General features: G+C 31.2%; 1 protein-coding gene across 9 annotated transcripts in view; it reads right to left on the bottom strand.

The window, feature by feature from the left end:
* The window catches only part of LOC145295919 (sodium- and chloride-dependent GABA transporter ine-like), a 916,364-nt gene that overhangs the window by 452,550 nt on the left and 440,227 nt on the right, over positions 1-23,587 (bottom strand). For all 9 annotated transcript variants that reach the window (XM_080141768.1, XM_080141757.1, XM_080141730.1 and 6 more), the window contains one exon: positions 21,314-21,448. In XM_080141768.1, coding sequence (XP_079997894.1) covers positions 21,314-21,448 — 135 coding nt within the window. The remainder of the gene's footprint in view (positions 1-21,313; positions 21,449-23,587) is intronic.

A 23,587-nucleotide genomic window follows, 5' to 3' on the forward strand; every position in this document is an offset into this window, starting at 1 on the left:
TGATTTCTTTTAAAGAAAATCGATTTTGCAATAAAATTAATTAAGCGTCTTTAAATCACACAAATACATTCGTTTGTTTTTTGTTTTTTTTGTCACCAAAGTATAAATTTTTACATAAGATTTTGAAACAAATAGTTATAATACAAAAATATGCATCCTGGTTGATTGCATTTCTTTTAAATAAAATTTTTTTTAATTTTTGTTTTTATTTTAATAAATATTCGATTAATAATAAAAATATTAAATTCAACGTCTAAGTTACGATAAAGCACATACAAATAAATCTGTCGCATAATTTTATCGAAAACAAGATATTGAAAAAAAAAAAATGAGTCAATATTCCACATTTTCAACAACTTGTTCAACTAGTTACATTTTCCATAAAGAATATCTGGCAACTGACGTAAATCATTGAATATGCCGAACGCTGATCAAATTTAAAAACGAAAAAAAAAAAGAAAAAAGAACATTATCAGACACTAATTATAATAAAAAAAACGGAAAAGCAATAAAATAAAATATAACAACCTACCGAAAGTTTCATAAATATATTTTTTGTTTTAAATAAATAGAAACATATAGAAACAAGAGAATTTTAATGAAAAAATTTGAATTATAAGTTTTTAATATTTATTGTTAAGAAAACTTTTAAATTTCTTTTTGTTTTAAGCTTCTTTTTTTTTTTTCAAAAAAGTTTTTTTAAAATGGCGTAATGTAAGCAAACCAAAAGGTATTTGCAGCTTCTCTTCCAATTTTCAGATTTTTAATTGTGTCCAAACGCATTCTATTTTCTTTTGGTAGATTGATTGTTGCTATTTCTTCTGATGAGTTAAGGGCAAAATAGATTCACTGATTGATATGATAATTAAGTGATTGATTTTGTGCTATGAAACAGATATGGTCAAGAATTGTAAATGTCAAATGAATTAAAGGAATAAATTGTAAGATTGTCAACATCATGAAATTTGGAATGTAGACTTTTGTCGTTCATTCGTATATATATATATATATATATATATATATATATATATATATATATATATATATATATATATATATATATATATATATATATATATATAAAAAGGTGTGTATGAAGGATTTAAAAAACTTTATGTCGGAGATTTTCAAACAATAACGAAATGAATAATCACGTTTCCAGACAGAACAGACATCATACTGAAATAAATTTGAAGCAAAAGGATTGGAATTACAAAAAAAAAAAAAAACTTGCACAAAAGAACAGATTCCAGATGCAAATTCATAGCCAACAACAACAATAAAAATTATGCGAAGTATCAATGGATAGCAAAATAGTACAAACAAAAACGCATTCTCTTATAACACAATTTGAAAAACCACTGATAATTTCAACTATAATTCGGTCAATAAGGTGTCTTTTGCCTCGTATTTAACGTATTATGAAAACATATACAATTCAGATTGTGAAAACTTGACTGATTTCAAAATCGTTCGGCTACTGTTAAGAAAATTGGACTCAGTGAAAAATATGAATTTTAAAATTACATTTTACCCCAAAGGATTTAACGATTTGTTGAAGTTGGACCGTTATTGATGAAATTATTTAGTCCAAAACATCTCTTTTCTACAAGAGGTGAACGTGTTTGAACCTTACAATAAACGATAATGAGGACTATACGACTTTTGCAAGCCCTATAATTAGTTTTGGGACGATTCCTAAATTTTTTCCGATTCCGATTCCAGGAAAATGATGATTAACGATTCCGATACCAAGTACGATTCTGATTCCGATTCTTGTGAAATTGTTGCTTTGAAATATACCATTATAGACACCGCCAAAAATGGCCGAAAAATCAAGTTGTTGTTGTTTTTTAAACTGAAATTACATTTATTAAAATCCATTATTTCTGAGTAACTTTTTTTTTCCAGAAAGATAAAACCCTGAAATTTATCATAGAGAAAACAGAATAATGTAAAACTTTTTCTACTATTTTTAATTAAATTTTAAATGTTAAATTTTCCCCAAAAGTTAACAATTGACATTTTTTGTCTTGTACAAAAAACGTATATAAATATTAAAAAAAAAAAAAAGAAAAGGTTTTTGAAATAATTTATTTATTTATTTGTTGTCTAACTAAGATTTAAGGTGATTTTCTATGAGAATATGCAAAAATATTATAATATAAGTACGTGGATTTCAAATAATTCCACTTATTCATAGAGGCAACCAGTTACTTCGCGTCGATCTAGACAATGTTTACGTTTGTACTTGATAAAAAGCAAACTATGGAAGACCAAACAGGCAAAAAAAACAACTTATTTTTCAGTGACGAACATTTCAATGTATTGTTAATGCTGAGGCTGGCCAGTACCAGATGGGTGACCATTTGTATGAGTTTGGTTTTTAATGTGTATGTGTGTGGGGGCCAGGCTCCCCAAAATGGGGGGAGGGGGGGTAATTTAAAGCAAAATAAAAAAAATGATTTCAGCGCATTTGGTCCACCGTAGTCGAAAGGCGGCAAACGTTTTCAAACGGGATCGAAAAATGATGCTATTTTTAACACAAAGGGCACAATATTTATCGAATTTTTTTTTTTTGTATCGATTCTTCAAAGCATGCCCTGTTTAATAATGGTCATGCATTATTCGGCTCGCTAAAAAAAATTGTTAATTTATTTATCAAAGATTTTAAAATGGCTTTTTTCGTATAAATATTAAATTTTTTTTGTTTGTTTTGCTTAACTTAAATTAATTATTTTACTTCACATATTCACCGAATTTCACACTTCAAAACTCAAAAGCGGGATAATTAAACACAATCAAAGTTCTGATATTCAGACGTCAAAATAAGGTATGCAAACAATTTTTTTTTTAAAATCTATAATCCTGTCCCTGACAACAACACAATATGTTTTGTTCAGTTTCAGATGATTATTTTAAGCATATTTGGAACCCCCTCAAAACAAGTAAGCAACAAAAAATATATATATATATATAAATATCGTTTATGAAAAATAACTACACTGTTATAAAGTTCATTCTTCTCTTAATAATCGCTGAAAATTTCGTATTGATCGGATAATTACCTGATTTTTGGTAGATTTTTAAAAAGACGGTCTGTCAAAAAGTACTTACCTTTTTTTTCCAGCTCCAATCGCTAAATGATTTTTATTCCACTTTCTAGAATATTTTTATTTTTAAATGAAATTTAAAAATAACTAAATCTTTGATTAAATTTTTAACCTTTTATATTCAATCGTTTCAAATTATTCCTATTTATTTGACTTTTAAAAAATATTTTAACAATAATGTTATTTTTTTAATCTAAATAAATTGGTTTATTTCTATATTTATTTTTATTAGATAACTAGCGGGGATACACGGCGTTACTCGGGACCATATAAACAATGAGAAAATTGAATTTGATTTTGAATATATTTGTTATTATTCTGCTAGTAAGGAATTTTTAATGTCTATGTATCATTTGCTATTTCGAGCAAAAGGATATTTTACCTAGCTAGGACGGATATTAGACGTATGAAATAATTCTATCTTACCTAGGGTAGATAATTTACAGCATGTATATGAAATAATTTTACCTTTGCAAGGACGGTGAATATACAACACATATTTGAAATAATTTTACCTTTGCAAGGACGGTGAATATACAACACATATTTAAAATAATTTTACCTACACTAAGAACGGTAATTTAAATACATATATGAAACAATTTCACATACTTTTTGACCCAAAACGGACATGACTCTCTCCAACCCAACCCCCGAAAGAGAACTTAAAATTAACCCAACCCTCAAAATAGAACTTAAAATTAACATAATCATGCTTCTTTCTACCCACCTCTCCAACTCTCACATCATGCCCGGATGATAACATAAAAAAATTCACAAATATATAGATCACCCCCCCCCCCCTATAGAAACTGGCCTAGTAAACTTTCATAGTAAACCAACAATATATATGTATTAATCTAATTTTGGAGATCGTAAACTGTTTAGCCATATCCGGAATCGACTTCACAAATAAAGTAATTTTGAGACAGAGAATTGTTTAAGACATTTCTGGTACAAACTTTATCTTTTACCGCCCTCATTTAATCCAGAGTGACACTGATTATTCTGCTAGTATAAATTTGCCCCTATCTCATTCAATACGAGCAATGCCAGGAATTCTGCTAATAGATATTTCCATCAATATCATTCAATCCCAGGCGACGCCGGGGTTATTGCTAGTATATTTTCTCACCTATCTCATTCAATCTTGAGCAATACCGGGTATTCTGCTAATGTATATGTGCAGCCATTTTATACAATCCCGAGTGACGCCAAGTATTGGTCTATTCTGTATTTGTACCTATCTTATTCAATCTCAGGCGATGCCAGGTATTCTTTTAGTATTTATTTGAACCTGCCTCATAAAATCTCGGGTGATGCCTGGTATTCTGCTTCTATATATTTCCACGTATCTCATACAATCCCAAGTGATGCTGGATATTTTGCTAGTATATATTCTAACCTACATTATTCAATCCAAGGCAACGCCGAGTATTCTGCTAGTATCAATCTCCTTAAATCCTGGGCAACGCAAGGAATTCTGCTAGTATATATTTCAATCAATCTCATTCAATACCAGATAACACCAGGTATTCTGCTAGTATATATTTGCATCTATCTCATTCAATCCCAGGCACCGTGTATTCTGCTAGCATGTATCTCAATCCTGGGTTACTCCGGGTATTCTGCTAGTATATATTTGTGTCTATCTTGTTGAATCCTATAATTCTTGGATACGTTACTAATTTTGACAATCATTGTTCATAATTTAACCCACATTATCACCCTGCTCTTACTAAAATAAAAACTTTTCGTCTAGGCTGTTTATTTCATTACACACTCACCAATAAAATAACTCACATTGCATTATTTTGCATAATTCTTGGATAGGTTACTAATTTCTACCATCATTTTTATGATTTAACCTACATTATCGCCCCCTATTACTAAAATAATAATTTTGAGACATTATCTGGGCTGTTTATTTCATTAAAAACACACCAATCATATAACTCACATTTCATAATTCTTCATTTTTTTTTAATATGTTACTAATTTCGAGAATCATTTCTCATGATTTAACCCACATTATTGCCCCCTCTTACTAAAAAAATAACTTGGACACATTCATTAGGCTGTTTATTTCATTGCAAAAACACTAATCAAATAAGTCGCATTTCATCATTTTTACATTACAAACACACCAATCAATAGTCATGTTTACTCGTAAACGGTTTCTGCGATTTCCAGGACTGTCTTCATATCCCTCACCACACCATTAAAAATATACATGAAATATTCCCAAGCAGTTACTCATCTGATAATGACCAAGTTCATTGTTGCTTAACTTTGGTGATCTACATAAAGCATTTTGTATTCCCAAGTAGTCACTCATTTGAGAATGACCAACCTCATTGTTGCTTAACTTTGGTGATCTATATAAAGCTTTTTTATCCTCAAATAGTTACCCATCCTATAATAACCAAGCTAATTATTGCTTAACTTTGGTGATCTATGAGAGCATTTTGCAATCCCAAGTAGTTACCCATCTAATAATCACCAAAACCATCTTTTTTTACCTTTCGTTATCTATATAAAGCATAATTATTCCTAATTAGTCACCCATCTGATAATGACCTAGTTCATTGTTGCTTAACTTTGGTGATCTACATAAAGCATTTTGCATTTCCTAGTAATAACCCATCTGATAATGACCAAGCTCATTCTTGCTTAACTTTGTTGATCGACATTAAGCACATCGTATTCCCAAGTAGTCACCCATCTGATAATGACTAAGCTTATTGTTGCTTAACTTTTGTGATCTACATATAGCATTCTGTATTTCCAAGTAGTCACCCATCTGATAATGACCAAGCTTATTGTTGCTTAGTATTGGTGATCTACATAAAACATTCTGTATTCTCAAGTAGTTACCCATCTGATAATGGCCAATCTCATTGTTGCTTAACTTTGGTAAGCTACATACAGCATTTTGTATTCCCAAGTAGTCACCTAATTGAGAATGACCAAGACAATGCTGCTTAACTTTTACTAAAACAATAACTGAGACATTATCTGGGCTGTTTATTTCATTAAAAATACACTAATCATATAACTCACATTTCATAATTTTTCAAAATTCTTGAATATGTTACTAATTTCGACAATCATTTCTTACTAGCGGGACCTGTGGAAATTCCACAGCAGCATTTTTCATATGTAATATATTGTTGCTGGGCATGCTGTGAGCGTTCTATTCAGCATGAATGAAGGAACAATCATATTATTCTAGTTTTTTTATTAAAACTGTACTGCCCCTTACTAAAATAATAATTTTGATATATTTCCTGGGCTGATTACATTACAAACACACCGGTCAATTAACTCACATTTTATCATTTTTTATAATTATTGAATATGTTACTATGTTCGACAATAATTTTCCATAATTGCAACCCACATTATCGCCTCTCCCTTTACTAAAATATTAAATTTGATATATTGTATCAGCTGATTATTTTATAAAAAACACAACTATTAATTAACTCACATTTCATCATTTTTAATAACTTTTGGATATGGTACTAATTTTGACAATAATTTTTCATCATTTAAACTCACCATATCGCACACCTTACTAAAATAATAACTTTGATATATTTTATAGGCTGATTATTTCATTACAAACACACACATCAATCAACTCACATTTCATCATTTTTCGTAATTCCTGTATATGTTACTAATTTCGACAATATTTTTTTATAATTTAAACCAACGTTGCTGCCCAACCTTACTAAAATAATAACTTTGATACATTTGCTGGACTGATTATTTCATTACAAACACAGTAATTAATTAACATCCATTTCATCATTTTTCATAATTCTTGGGTATGTTATTAAGTTCGACAATCATTTTTCATAATTTATACCCACATTATCGCTCCCTCTTAATAAAATAATAGCTTTGGAATATTGTCTGGGCTTATTATTTTATTGCAAACACACTAATACATGAAATCACATTTAATCATTTTTCATAATTCTTGGATATGTTACTTATTTCGACAATCATTTTTCATAATTTTAACTCACATTTTCGCCCTTCCCTCTTTACTAAATAACAACTTTGATATATTGTCTAGTCTGATTATTTCCTTATAAACACACCAATCAATTAACTAATACTTCATCATTTTTTCGTAATTCTTGGATATGTTACTAATTTCGACAATATTCTTTCATAATTTAAGCCCTCCTTATGTTCTTCCCCTTTACTTATATAATAACTTTGATATATTGTCTAGGCTGATTATTTTATTATAAACACACCAATCAATTAAATCACATTTCGTCATTTTTCGTAATTATTGGATATCTTACTAATATATCTTATTAATTATAATTTAAACCATCCTCGTCGCCCTTTCATACTAAAAAATGACTTTGATATATTTTCTGGGCTGATTATTTCATAAAAACATAACTATCAATTAACTAACACTTCATCATTTTTCTTAATTCTTGGATATGTTACTCATTTCGACAATTATTTTTAATATTTTTAACCATATTATCAATGTCTAAATATAAACTGTTTCAGCCATTTAATGTAATGTCTAAATATAAACTGTTTCAGCCATTTCAGGGACCAACTTTATATCCCCAACCCACTTCTAAAAATATACATTAAATAATGTAATGTCTAAATAGTAAACTGTTTCAACTATTTCCGGGACGGACTTTATATTCTAAACCTACTGCTAAAAATATACATGAAATAATGTAATGCCTAAATAGTAAACTGTTTCAGCCATTTCCGAGACCGAGTTTATATCCCAAACCCACTGTTAAAATATACATGAAATAATGTAATGTCTACATAGTAAACTGTTGCAGCCATTTCCGGGACCGACTTTATATCCGAAACCAAATGCTAACAATATACATGAAATAATGTAATGTCTAAATAGTAAACTGTTTCAGCCATTTCCGAGACCGAGTTTATATCCCAAACCCACTGCTAACAATATACATGAAATAATGTAATGTCTAAATAGTAAACTGTTTCAGCCATTTCCGGGACCGACTTTATATCCCAAACCCACTGCTAACAATATACATGAAATAATGTAATGTCTAAATAGTAAACTGTTGCAGCCATTTCCGGGACGGACTTTATATCCGAAACCCACTGCTAACAATATACATGAAATAATGTAATGTCTGAATAGTAAACAAGTAGTCATATTTATTCGTAAACAGTTTCTGCGATTTCCAGGACTGTCTTCCAGATCTGTTAAAAATATACATGAAATATTCCCAAGTAGTTACCCATCTGATAATGACCAAATTCATTGTTGCTTAACTTTGGTGATCTGCACACATCATTTTGTATTCCCAAATAGTCACCCATCTGATAATGACCAAGCTAATTATTACTTAACTTTTGTGATCTACATATAGCATTCTGTATTTCCAAGTAGTCACCCATCTGAAAATGACCAAGCTCATTGTTGCTTAACTTTGGTAATCTACATGAAATATATTGTATTCCCAAGTAGTCACCCATCTGATAATGACAAAGCTAATTATTACTTAACTTTTGTGATCTACATATAGCATCAAGTAGTCACCCATCTGATAATGACCAAGCTTATTGTTCCTTAATATAGGTGATCTACATAAAGCATTCTGTATTCTCAAAGAGTTACCCCTCTAAAAATAAGGAGGAGGTTATGCCTGGCATATCAAGGTTTAAAACATGCACAGTGTCTAATAAAAAATATATGGATACGTATATTTATACTGTAAAAGCATCTTCAAAATTATTTATTGGGATTTAGACTGCAGTGCAGAAGCACCTTCAAAATTGTCAAGTAGGACCTATACTGCACAAGCACCTTCAAAATTGTCAAATCGGACCTATACTGCACAAGCACCTTCAAAATTTTCAAATCGGACTTATACTGCACAAGCACCTTCAAAATTGTCAAATTGGACCTATACACATTACATATAATTCATAATAATCAGTTAATTAGTTTTGGAGTTGATCCAAGACACAAAAATATATAATTAATTTTTTGGAATCAGCAGTTCAGCGATGTGATTTTTTGGAATATGACATCTTGTATCAATTTAGTACACGATAGATATAAATTATGCATTTTTTTTTAATACAAGATAATGTTAAGCAAGAAATTAAGCTATATAATATGGTTACTTGGTCTTTTGGCTAAGATCAAAGTGTATTATCTATTCTCAGAATTCAAGCGGTCTCATCTTTCCTCCCTCTAAACAGAATTAGGTCGTAGTATTACTGAATTTAGGAAAACTCGTCCCGGGAAAACTCGTCTCGGGAAAACTCGTCTCCGGAAAACTCGTCTCCGGAAAACTCGTCTCGGGAAAACTCGTCCCCTTTCGCTAGGTAGGAAAACTGGTCCCTTATTGAATAAATATCGATTGAAAACACATTTTATGATCGTTCTTGAAGGAGATATTGTTTTTTAAAATAAACTATAGCCCCCCCCCCATAATATTTTTTTAAAAATATTTTTACTTGTTTAATGTTTTTTTGTTTTGTTTTTTTTAAATAAAATCGATTTTCTAAGTGTCCGTTTTCTACCTAACTGGCTAAGTTCTTAATGGTTTAACTTATTTTAAAGCGTTTATTATGTTCATACAAAGTTAATTACAAATTTTTTTTGTTCTTATTTTAACGATGTTTTTTGGAGTCATAAAAACAATAAAAAAAAAATAAAACCCAAAAATTAAAAAACAGGGAGCGCTTCTTCGTTACGCTTTTGGTTTTGTTTTTTTAATTATGATAGTTTTTTGTTGTTATGTTTTTGTTTTCTGTCATACCAAATGCACTCATGCGTTATTTAAAATTATGATTTTATCAATTATCAACATTTATTGTCGTCCTGTCAAATTTTGCAAATTAAAAGCGAAATATTTTTTTGGCGCGAGAGATGCCATGTGCTAACAATCTCTCGTTAACTCATTTTTAATTTTTTTAATTTTTACTTCAAAATTCTAAAATCAATCATTAAGAGAGAAAGTAATCACTAAATAAATTTATTAATCAATTTTATTGAAAACTCCGCTATCGTTTATCAAGAATATTTTTAATTTCATTTTTTGTTGGTTGCTTTTCGAAGGGAGATATAGGTTTTATCCCCCCCCTCTCTCTCTAAATTATATTAAAAAAAATATTAAAATTTATTATTTTCTTTTTAAAACCAAATCTCCCTCAGTAATTTCTTTAATTTTCTATTTTTTAGCGATTATCAAGACCCCCTAAGATGTGATATACCGGGCATTATTTCTCGTTCTCCCGTAACACTCGACCAACATGTTTTTTGTTTGTTTTCTGGGTTTTTTTTCTTTACCAAATAAACGATTCCAAATAAATTAAATAAACAACATAGTCGGCGAGGTAGAAAAATCGATTTTACCCTTTTATAAACAACAGTATATAAGTAAATTCTTTTTATATTAATATAAAAAAAAATATGCGGTCTGGTTTATGAACATAATAAACGCTTTTATTAAAAACACAAAAAAAACATTAAACAAGTAAAAATATTTTTAAAAAAATATTAGGGGGGGGGCTATAGTTTATTTTAAAAAACAATATCTCCTTCAAGAACGATCATAAAATGTGGGGTTTATATTACTGTACACAGATTCGAAAAAGTTGTCAAAAAACAAATATATAACAAATAAATGTTATTAAAGGCAAGATAAATTACTTTTCTACCAAACTGGATATAATTTTCGTGTTTTTATTCAATTTAACATGTTTATTCAGCTCGAAAAGCATAGTGTTTACCGACGTATTGGAAAATTTAAAATGGCGGCCGACTCTCTTTAACACGGTAAGTTCGGAAAAAGGTGTAATAAATAAACTAGACAAAATACTGTTAGAAATTCGCTCAATATATGTTACCGTGACATAACTTGACATATATTCGGTGGTTTTTTAATAGTATTTTGTCTAGTTTATTATTTATAACACCTTTTCCCGAACTTACCGTGTTAAAGAGAGAGTCGGCCGCCATTTTGAATATTCCAATACATCGGTAAACACTATGCTTTTTGAGCTGAATAAACATGTTAAATTGAATAAAAACACGAAAATTATATCCAGTTTGGTAGAAAAGTAACTTATCTTGCCTTTGATAACATTTATTTGTTATATATTTGTTTTTTGACAACTTCTTCGAATCTATGTGTACAGTATGTATTACTGTACACATAACCCGAAAATTGATTAATAAATTTATTTAGTGATTACTTTTTCTCTTAATTATTGATTGGTAATCTCCAAAAATACCGTTAGGGCTTACAACATGGCCGCCAGAAGAGTCACGTGATCGCGGCACGTGACTCTTCCGGCGGCCATGTTGTAAGCCCTAACGGTATTTTTGGAGATTACCGATTGATTTTAGAATTTTGAAGTAAAAATTAAAAAAAATTAAAAATTAGTTAACGAGAGATTGTTAGCACATGGCATCTCTCGCGCCAAAAAAATATTTCGTTTTTAATTTATTAGTTAATTTTTGCAAAATTTGACAGGACGACAATAAATGTTGATAATTGATAAAATTATAATTTTAAATAACGCATGAGTGCATTTGGTATGAGAGAAAACAAAAACATAACAACAACAACAAAAAAACTATCATAATTAAAAAACCCAAACAAAAAAGTAACGAAAAATCGAATCGCTCCCCGTTTTTTAATTTTTTGGGTTTGTTTTTAATTATTGTTTTTATGACTCCAAAAAACATCCTTAAAATAAGAACAAAAAAAAAAATTTTGCAATTAACTTTGTATGAACATAATAAACGCTTTAATATAAGTGAAACCACTAAGAACTTAGCCAGTTAGGTAGAAAACGGACACTTAGGAAATCGATTATATTTAAAAAAACGGGTTTGTATTACTGTACACATAGATTCGAAAAAGTTGTCAAAAAAACAAATATATAACAAATAAATGTTATCAAAGGCAAGATAATTTACTTTTCTACCTAACTGGATATATTTTTTGTGTTTTTATTCAGTGTAACAGGTTTATTCAGCTCGAAAAACATGCAGTGTTTACCGATGTATTGGAAAATTCAAAATGGTGGCCGACTCTCTCTCGGAGAGGGTAAGTTTGGGAAAAGGTATTATAAATAATAAACTAGACAAAATACTGTTAGAAATTCGCTCAATATATGTTACCGTGACATAAGTTGACATATATTGAGCGAATTTCTAACAGTATTTTGTCTAGTTTATTATTTATAATACTTTTTCCCAAACTTACCCTCTCCGAGAGAGAGTCGGCCACCATTTTGAATTTTCCAATACATCGGTAAACACTGCATGTTTTTCGAGCTGAATAAACCTGTTACACTGAATAAAAACACGAAAAATATATCCAGTTAGGTAGAAAAGTAAATTATCTTGCCTTTGATAACATTTATTTGTTCTATATTTGTTTTTTGACAACTTTTTCGAATCTATGTGTACAGTAATACAAACCCAAAAAAAAACAAACAAAAAACATTAAACAAGTAAAAATATATTTTTTAAATATTAGGGGGGGGGCTATAGTCTATTTTAAAAAATAATATCTCCTTCAAGAATGATCATAAAATGTGTTTTCAATCGATATTTATTCAATAAGGGACCAGTTTTCCTACCTAGCGAAAAGGGACCAGTTTTCCGGAGACGAGTTTTCCCGGGACGAGTTTTCCGGGCACCCATGTAAACACTAGGGTGTGGTATTGTGGTGTTTTATCGTAGAACGGAGGACAGAGCAAAACCTCTTTACTAGGCTTTACCGAACTAATTTCACATAAACGTAAGAGCAAATAGTAAACGTAAGAGAAAATAGCAGGTCGCAGCGGTGCCGGGAAAACTCGTCCCGGGAAAACTCGTCTCGGGAAAACTCGTCTCCGGAAAACTCGTCTCGGGAAAACTCGTCCCCTTTCGCTAGGTAGGAAAACTGGTCCCTTATTGAATAAATATCGATTGAAAACCCTACTATTTTAAAGCGTTTTTTTTTTTTTTTTTTAATGTTTGATTGGTTGTTTTTGTTTTACGGCATATCAACCCTTTTCGGATTATTTAATGCCGCATCCAAAGATTTTGAAAAAAATGTTTTTTTTAATAGAATATATTTGTTGTTAAATGTTTGAAACACAAGTAGTGGTTAGTTAACTTAGAACAACAAGGGCGCATGTGGCGGAAATTCTTCAGGATTTAAATGTATTGTAATGCTTTTATTGGGGTCGTTTTTTTCAGCCGCCATATTTACGCCCCCCCCCCACGAGGGCAGAATTAGACAGTCGGTTTTTAATGTAGAGAAGAATTTATTACTACAAAACGAAATGGTGAATTATATAAGCAAGTTAAGCTACAAGTAAAAAAAAAAAAATTGTTTTGAATTCCAAGAATTAAAGAAAAAAAAATTCAAAGAAATTTCGAACATTTATTACTGTTGTAGCAACTACGCCGGAACCAAACTTGACAAGGAACATTTTTTAGAAGTCACCGTTTCCGGTTCTTAAAAAATCACGTGACAGGAAATAAGGGACTTCTCCCTTCCTCTTTAGAAGGCTAGAATTCGACATGGTAGGACGGGTTTTCTCTTAGCGGCACTAAGCAAAGCCTTCACCACGTGTGTACAAAATATGTAATTCTCCAGGACTAAGACACCCTAAAAAAATGGCAACGCTTACAGCTAACGTAAGGAAAGCCCCGCGGCATTTTCTTGTTGCAATTCGTAACGAACAAACTTTTAACTACTCCCATGAACTCTTATTTTAAAAAACGCGTGTTTTCATAAACCCATGTGGATTTTAACTATTCTATGAGCTCCTCTTTTTAATAACCTTTACTCCTTAAACCAGCTATAAAAAAAAACAATTCCCTCAGTCAGAAGGCTTTCTACCCTAAGAACTCACTCCATGTAACTCTTCGATAAATAAATCTACATCATTATTTTTTTACGCCAATCTGACGGTATTTTTTATTTATTTTTCCAAGAAATACTTGTAAGTGACTTGTTGCCACTTTATATCCATCACCGGTAACAGGTCGCTTCCGCAAAACGAACAAGTGAAAATAAAGGCAAGAAGATAAGTCAACTTAAAAAGGAAAACAGATTTTTTTTAAACAGCAAAGTTCAAATGTTTGTTTGCATAAAGCAGTTCAACGAATTATTTATTTTTTTCAATAAAGAAATATTTTTGTAAATAAAACAATTCGGAGAGGTTAATTTACTTTCTTTATACATCATTCACAGTCAATAATCGTAGAAGCACCGGTGGTGGTGTCACATTTCACGTGACCTAACTGTTCAGATTTTTCAGAACGAGGCTCGTCTGCTGATCCTACTTATCTCAGCTGCTGAGCTGAGCTGCTCCGATTTGACTTTGCTTGCTTTTATTTTTTTTAAATATGAAGACATCTTTCATTTGCTAATGAGATTTTTCATTCATTTACTAATGCAAGATTGCAAGAGTGTCGGTAAAAAAAAAAAAAAAAAAATGCCAAAAGATAAAGCGCCCCTTTTTTTCATTTTTTTTTTTTTGTTACCAGTTGGAAAAATCACTGATTTTTAACATGATTTACTCGCAACGATAGCAGTGTAAAATATTTTTTCTCTAAGTATTCATCAACTTTTTCATGGACTTGACGTAGTTAAGCTGTTTTATACATAAATAAAGTTCGCTCACAAATGAAAACAATGTTACCTCGCAACCCCTAAAGTTTCAGTGCAAGTGCAAACACATAACTAATCATGGGCCTCGACGTTTCGAAACCGACAGCGCCTATGTATATGATGGAATAAGAAAACTTAAGATAAATAAAGATTACCTTTAAAGTAGTTATTAAAATTCTTGTACATCATATTAAATATGTTATGAAAAGTTCTATGACGTTTTGGTATTTCTACACTTTATCGCCGAAACTGGAGATGCTATTTTATTTCACGCACCTGTCGTTGAAATCCAAGGGAGAAATCAGTATTTTAAACTATGACCGAAGCATAAATAAAATAATAAAATTAAACTAGATAATGATTTTTCGGTTTCATTTAAATTAATTTGTTGTTGACCCTTCAAAGTTGCTTTAATTCCAAAAAAATGTTTCATTAAAATTATTTGTTCGAAAAAGAAAACAATAAAAATCCAATGTTGCTTTCATTACAAAATTGTTTTATTAAAATTATATTTTCTTCCGTAGACTTTTCAATAAATGTTTTTCCAATTATATTTTGATAAATTGTTATGCAGTAAATGTTTTGGTTTTCAATTGGCGCTCGCCCAGTTTAGACAATTATTAATATGCCCTTTTCATTTTCTGTCTTTAATATATATATATATATATATATATATATATATATATGTTTCATGAAAAACTTTCCGTTTTCATTAATTAAATCGAAACATTTCCAATTAAACAATTACGAATATATGTTCTCTTTCACTTTCTTTATTTACCTTCATAGTTCTTTCCGGAAGTAATGAATAATCTAGTTTAATTTTTTTGTTATTTATTTCTAACTTCAATCATAGTTTAAAATACTGATTTCTCCCTTGAATTTCAACGATAAGTGCTTGAAATAAAATGATGTCTCCAGTTTCGACGATAACAGCATTAATCTCACTTCAAACAAACAGTTCAACTTAAAAATATAAGAGAATCGTGATGAAAGAATCGTAAATTTAAGGTATTTTTTAACGGTCCGATTCCGATTAATTGTCCCACCACTAACTATAATAAACACTATTATTATCGGAATGCTAAATACTTTAAATGTGTTGTATTTGTACAAGAACTGAAATTTTAACTGCGAGATTTACTAATGAATTCTTTTTGATAGAATATGAAAAGTAAAAATTTAATAGATAAATTTTTAAATAAAGAATTAAAAAAAGAATTTTACACAAATTTTTTCAAAGTGATTGCAAAATTTGAGTTTAAGCCAATTTTCAAAAAGAAGCTAAATGTTGCTGTGGTTAAAATAACCAAGTGTTAACTGTTCTACACTTGCTCTGATTGATTGTTAACTATGCTGCGCTTTCAAGTAACAATTTCCGGGGTTAAATTTGACATTGCTGTCAAAATTCACTACTTAAAATTTGATACACTGCTTCCAAAAACTTGCTACTCCAACATCCAAATCCAAAATTCACTGAGTTTCTTAATGTTACGAAGTGAGTAAGAGATCTCATTTCGATTTGTGAAGCTTTCTTTGCGAGAAAGCAACAAAATTAGCAGGAGCAGTGAATACATCATGAAACGTTTCAGTGGCACGTACAGTTGTTGTATACACACACACAATTTTCGCGATCGTAAAAACTAAAACTCGTCTTGTTTTCGCCGGCACAGGGATGTTGTGTTTTCAGCCATCGCATTGCAAGGAAAGAGAATATAAAAATATTTACCCTAACAGCCTTTGCTGGGAGCCGGTCTGTCCACTATAAAAAGGGGGAAAACGCGCCCAAACTATTCGGTCAAGCCCAGAGTTGAAGTCGAATCAGCATGCTGTAATCACCGGCTCTGTCAGATTTCTTTTTCCCAACATTAAACAATCACCTTCGCGCACATCATTCATCAAACTTCATATGGAAGCACCAACAGCGAGAATTAACATTTACTTTTCTTATTTCATTATGTTTTCTATTAGCGCCCGACTTTTCTCTCCTAAGAAGTTACAAACATTAACTTTGTGCCAAAAATCTTCTTTCCTGAACATTCTCACATCCTTACGAACTTTAAACACTTTAGTTTATTTTTTATTTTTTTATTTCTTTAAATAAACGATTGAGAAATCAATCATTTAAAATTTAAACCTATATTGTTTGTCTGGTTCCTTCTCGCCACCAATACGCTTATGCATTAAAAATCAGGCTTTTTATTTCAAACCGGAAACATCTCATTTGCATATTAGGTGACAATATCGAAGCATATAAAAAGAAAAGACAGAAATTTTTTCTTCATTCTTTTTAACTGCACAGAATCCTACGGGCTGCAAAAAGGTTTGTACCAATTTTTTAGGGGTTTGATCAGAGAAGAGTAACTTGCCTTTTGTAACATTTCAGACAACACTCCCTGCTGTGCGAGATGTTTGCATCAGAAGAAGAAAAAATCAATGTAGAATTAGATAAGCTCGAGAAAATGGGAGTGTCATCAACAGTTTAATATAGTTAATGAGCTTCACTAGGTGTATCAGAATTTTGGGGGAATTTTTGACACCCCTAACAGAAAACTGAATAAAATATAAAAAAAACTCGTGATTTCTCTTTTTAAAGTGGGTTGTTTATTTTCTTTATGGAATATACTTCCAAAATAAACTATTAAAGTTGTTTCAAAATAATAGAAATATTACTTTTTATTTAAAAAAAAAAAATAGTGTTTGCATTCAACCAGCCATTTTTTACGCATGAAATCAATTGAATTTTACGAGTGCAATGTTTTTCAATTTTTAAACTTTAAAAATCTATCAAAATTTTCTATTGGTTCAATTTTTACGATATTTTCAGAGTCAATGTGAAATTTTATGCTCTTTCCAATAACCCGAATATAATATTTTACACAAATGTTTTTTTTAATTCACCACCCCATTTTGAAATGTCTATTAAAATTTAAATAATTAATTTACTCATCATTTATATATCACAAATTGAAGATACAAGATCAATAAACAAAATATTCTAATTTAAAACAAAAAAAAAGTGTTTTTTGGAAATTTACCTGTAAAGTCCAAAGTGTAAAACCTTTTTTTTTAAACCACGTTGATTTTTTTTTTTTTTTATGAAAGCTCATGTTATGCTTATATTGTCAAGTAAATACTGGATGCTGACGGCAATTTTTTCAATTTCATTCAATGTTTTTAAAAAAAAAAAATTCACTCGATAAAGTAGAAATAAGATATAATAATCAAAAACTCGTGTATTTCATTAAGAGAATAAAAAGAAGTCGGTCGACTGAGTTTTTTGTTTAACGGAAAAAACTTATAAGTGAATGTGTGCTTTTTTCATCTATGGAGGCCCCCAAAATACTAATTTTGGTTAACGCAACAAAAAGACATTAATTCTGGCGTTTATAAGTCACCGTAAGATAATCGCGAAAAAAATTGTTTAAAAAAATATTTTATTTGAAAAGGACATGGAATATAAGTATAAATATGGATAAATTCTTAACAATGAACAATGGAAGTACACATTAAATAGAATTTTTTATAGGTAAGTGACTTTTTGGAATTTATATATATTTTTTATAATCGAAGTAAGTAAAATTTCGTTGATTTTCTTTAAATCTTTTTTAAAGAAAACCGATTTAAAAAAACTGTTGTGTCTGCACAAATAATTAACAAGAACACGGAAAGTAAAGATATACAATAATATATTAGGCAGAAAAGTTATATACATATTTACATATCTTCAGATATACTTCAGTTGGAGATATTCCGGCAGGTGGCATGTTGCCTATTTGGTGGTTGTTGCAGAACTCCCCCGATATTGGTGATTGATACCTTTATATATCTCACTCACCCACCTATGTTAATTAGTGGGCGTCTCCACAACACTCCCCTCCCAAGATTTGAAGTCGTGTAGATTTCAATATCTTTTTCTGTTGGGGTTCATTATAATTGGTTCTGTAAACTTTCTTTTCCTTCCCGATCTTCTCGGTTTGGGCATGGTTTGTGGTGGTTCGATATCAAACGCTTCGTATAGTACATCAATTGGATCTTCCTTTTCACCAGGTTTGTCATGTTCGTTGTCTTTTATAGGACGTTTTCTCAATTGATTTTGATGTCTTTTGAGTATCCCTTTTGGACCTTTTATCATGTAGACCAAGTCGCTGATACGTTTATCTACCATACCAAACTCCCAATATGAAATATTATTTTTCATACATTTAAAATATACACAATAGGTTTAAACCTTTTACGTGATGTGTGCGTAGTTTGATGGATGATTGTTTGCTTTGGTATTAATTTATCAAATGCTGATTTTATTTTTCTAGCAAACATTAATTCTGCTGGCGATAATTTCGACGGTGTATTTGGGTTCTTAGTTATCCTGTATATTTGAAGGAATTGTTGTAATGCTTTAACCGTCGGGGTCCCTATTGATTTTTAAGTGCATGCTTTATCGTGTCTACAAAACTTTCCGCAAATCGATTTGATCAAGGATGGAACGGTGGTGTAGTTATATGTTTTACCTGAAAAGTGTCACAAAAGTCCTTGAAATCACTTGATGTAAATTGTGTTCCGTTATCTGTGACTATAATGTCTGGCACAACAAAACGTGCAAATATGCAGAATGTGCAGAAAACTTATTGTATTATTTGTCTTCGGGTTCTTGAAATGCTTTACTTCAGGCCATCTGGAAAAACTATCTACTACGATTAGGTAGTATTGTCCTTCGGTCGGTCCAGCAAAGTCTATATGAATGGGTGACTATGGATGGTCAATTTTTTTCCAAGGTTTACGGTCCATCGGTGGTGCACATTGTATTCATTGTGTTTCTCTTGCTTATTATTGACCTGAAAAGCCACAAAAATATGTAGATTGGATTCTGAAGAAAATGTTTGATAATGAATATTTTGAATTTTTAACACTTATTTTCAAGTGAGAACAAGCTGCACATGCTTGGTCCCCCTCTGGTGCTGGATATGAGATGATGCCACAAAAAATAGTAAAGAAATGATGAATGTGAGAAGTGTGAAGGGCCAACGTTGCCTTCACATTTTCACCAACCTTCAGAAAAAATCTAATTGATGGGGCAAAAGTTATGAGGTAAAAAGTGTCATTTTTTGCAATTTAGGGGCATTTGTGCCCCTTTTTTGAGTTCCTGGGAATACCGAATCCCAGTCAAGATGGACAAATGGTGCATTTCCACACCTTAAAACATGTATATTTGAATTCAGTTACATGAAAAACCACTATATTGACATATATATCAAGTTTGAGTAATATGAAAAAAGAGCTTCAAAAAGGCATGTGTTTTTAGCCCTAACAGTCCCAGCGGAATGCAAACCAGAATTTTGCCAGGGTCATCCGTACTGAATTTATATTAAGAACAATGGCCTCTACATTTTGGCCAAGTTTCAGGACAATTTATGGGGCAAAAAGTGTTATTTTGGGCATTTTATAGGCAGATATATCAAGTTTTTGTTGAGAAATATGAAAAAAGAACCACAAAAAGAGGCATTTTTAGCACTGAAAGTCCCTGGGGACATGAACTAGAATTTTGCCAGGGTCACCCATACTGGATTTATATTAAGAACAATGGACTCCACATTTTGGCAAGTTTCAGAAAAATCTAATGGATGGATCAAAAGTTATGGTGCAAAACATGTTATTTTTGGCCATTTTGGGGCATTTTTGACCTCTTTTGAGCCCCTGGGGAAACAATGGGAATTTTCGCAAAAAGATTTTTTTTACTGTGCACATCTATTTAATGATTATTTTATTTGTGGCAAAATTTCCGGACTAATGGATGCACGGAAGCATGGACGACTGGAAGCACAGATGTACGGATGCCACTGAAAACATACGTCCCTTTCCAATAAATCGGGGGACCAAAAAAATACAAATAAGTTTGAATTTTTCAGTGAAATTTTTGTGAGGATTTGCAAAATACATTTCTGTCTTATTGGAAGGAGGCATTTATTGGTGTTTTTCGAAAAGGAGGAGGATGGCATATATTGATAATTTCTCAAAGTGGGCATTTATTGGTGTTTTCCGAAAAGGAGGAGGATGGCATATATTGATAATTTCTCAAAGGGGGGGGGCATTTATTGGTATTTTTAAAGGGAGTGTGTTTATAAAAAGTAAGAAATTAATTCCAACAGGGGTTTGCGTGTTCCTGACAATATATTTTTATTCTTTGATATTGCATAAAGACAATACTATTTACAAAGAAATGACATAGCTGTAGTTACCTAGCTTAGCAAGATGAAGGATGAAGGGATTCAAGAAGCAGATGCATGTTTCAACTTTTTATTTTAATTTACATTTTTAAATCATATACACAGGCACACAATATCTTGCCTGATGATGAAATATTTCTTGGAAGTTGTGTTCAACAACAGAACCAAAAGGGATAGAATGGTATGCGTTCAATTTTGCACATGAGAAAAAACTTTAAAAAATCTATAAAAAAAAAAATCAACGTTTTAAGATGTCTGTAAGTTATATCACTACAATAGAAATGCTGAAGATAAAACTTACTTTAGCCGTTGCTAACAAGTGCCATTTGGGTTTGATAAAGAAGAGAATCCCATCAATGGCTCCTGGGAGGGTTAATCCACGAATAACAAAGATAAGAAGAACAGCATAAGGGAAGAGAGCGGTAACGTACACAACCTGAAATTAGATGAAAAAAGCTTATCAATTTGTGAGAAAAAAAAAATAAATAGCAAAAAAAAAATCGGAGAAAAATACATTTTTTTAAAGTTTACTTTGCTTGATATGCCCTAAATGAACTCGTTTTTCAGTTACTTAATGCAATTAATTAAACACATTGCTAGTATTACCAGAGTTTCAACGGAATGTTCATTCCTTTCTCAAACGTACCATTCTGTTAAATAACACGTCATTTAATAAGTTCCGAGTTTGACATATAGATGACTCTATTAATAAAATAATGTATATTTTTTTATAAATTAATAACCTTTAAATCGCACGTGTCAACGTTTGAGTCCAATCAGATTATATGTTAACAAATAACAGTTAAAGTGAAGCTATTGTTGCAAATTTTCAAAACAATTGAAAAATCTGAATTTCGTGTGTTGATGAAGTAATAATTTCTGATGAGAAAAAGTACTGTTCAAGCAAAGCAATGGCTTGATGTTATTCAGAGTCTGTTTTCTTGGCGACAGTCATTAAAAAGTGCTACACTCACTTTAAATATAGACAAAAATGGTGCTGAATGTTCAGATTGATGAAATCCAGCAGATATTCCCGAAAATATTTTTAAAAGTTCACAAACTCGATTTGGTTGATTATAAATTGAACTTGTGTGAGATAACAGCGATAAGAAGGAAATTCATCATTTTTGCATAAACGAAAAACAGTTTTCAAAATGATTAAAAAGACCAATATGTTGACAATTCAGAGCATTATTTACAACTGTTTCAATACAAAAAATAACGAGTTTACATACACATATAAAACGAGTATACAACACAATGGATGAAACATAGATCCATCACTTCACCCCCGAGTCAAATTGGCAGTTAGCTGAGTAGACAACACTATGTGAAAGTTGTCTCAAATGAAAAAAAAAATGCATACATCAGCAGGTAAGGTATTGGCCTCTACATTTTAGGGTGTGCAATGTATTTTATTAACCATAAGAAATGAAGAACCATCAATAGCAGATCTATATATCTATAAAAACAGAGATGTGTGTGCCACAGACGGTTTCTGATTGGTTAATCCAATAATCACATCTCCTAGAAAACTATGGTTCCTGCGTTCTTAACTTTACCATAAAATATTATGCCCTTATTTATTGTCTATCTTGGGAGGGTCTATTTTTTCCCTAACTTGCCATTTACAAATTACAAAATTACGAAACTTACACCAGCCATCACAATCCAACATTACTAAAGTGCCATCTGGCGCTAGCCACACACACGTACACACAACACGAAAACAAACACTGTCCTCCAAATTTTTAACTATCACTTACTTACATGTTATAGTCTGCACATTTTTTTTTATTTTTAACATATTGATAATATTTTTATTTCCGTTAACACTTTCATTCATTATTTCTGTTTAACCTGCGTTTAATCAAACACTTTACAATTACCGTTTAGTCAATAACAACCTATTTTATTTTTCTTATCTTACACCTGATTACATACATTATAACACAACTTTTTTTTTTATTGGCTTTGACCCAGAAAATTTTTATTTAAAAACATTTTTTGGTTTGTCCCAGAGGGGCCTCTGGACATCCTTCCCCGAACGGGGGAGCAAGCATTTTCTCCCCCCTTCGGGCATTTTCTCCCCCCCCCCCCACTGAAACATTCAACAGTGACACGACTAGACACACAGTATACCATTAACTTTTTAAAAAATAACATGTTTTATTTTTTTTTTTTATTTATTAAAGGTAAGAGAGTAATTCGGGTATGCATACTAAACTGTTAACCGTTAGTTTGCGTGTTCGATCCTGATCGATTCTACTTTTTTTTTTAATTCTATTTGTTTATTAAATCCTATCCGAAGTGGGGAGGGGCTATACCCTTTCCTTCCACCTCCCCCCAAGGGTGGGTTCCTAACGGAAGGGCGTCCGATCCTCCACCCACCTACGGGCAAGCAGGGGGAGCTGGCCACCATCCCCCCACCAAAAGGGGAAGCCTGGCATTTTCTCACCCGAAAGGGGGGAGCTTGGCAGTTTCTCCCCCCAAAGGAGGGAGCCGGTGTCCCCCCCAAGGGTGGGGGGGGGCGAAGAGGCCAGGAGGAGGTTACTTTTTTCCTTGGGAGGGGGGA

Source organism: Euprymna scolopes, chromosome 2 (assembly GCF_053919585.1).
Source record: "Euprymna scolopes isolate OS-2025 chromosome 2, ASM5391958v1, whole genome shotgun sequence".
Lineage (NCBI taxonomy): Eukaryota > Metazoa > Mollusca > Cephalopoda > Sepiida > Sepiolidae > Euprymna > Euprymna scolopes.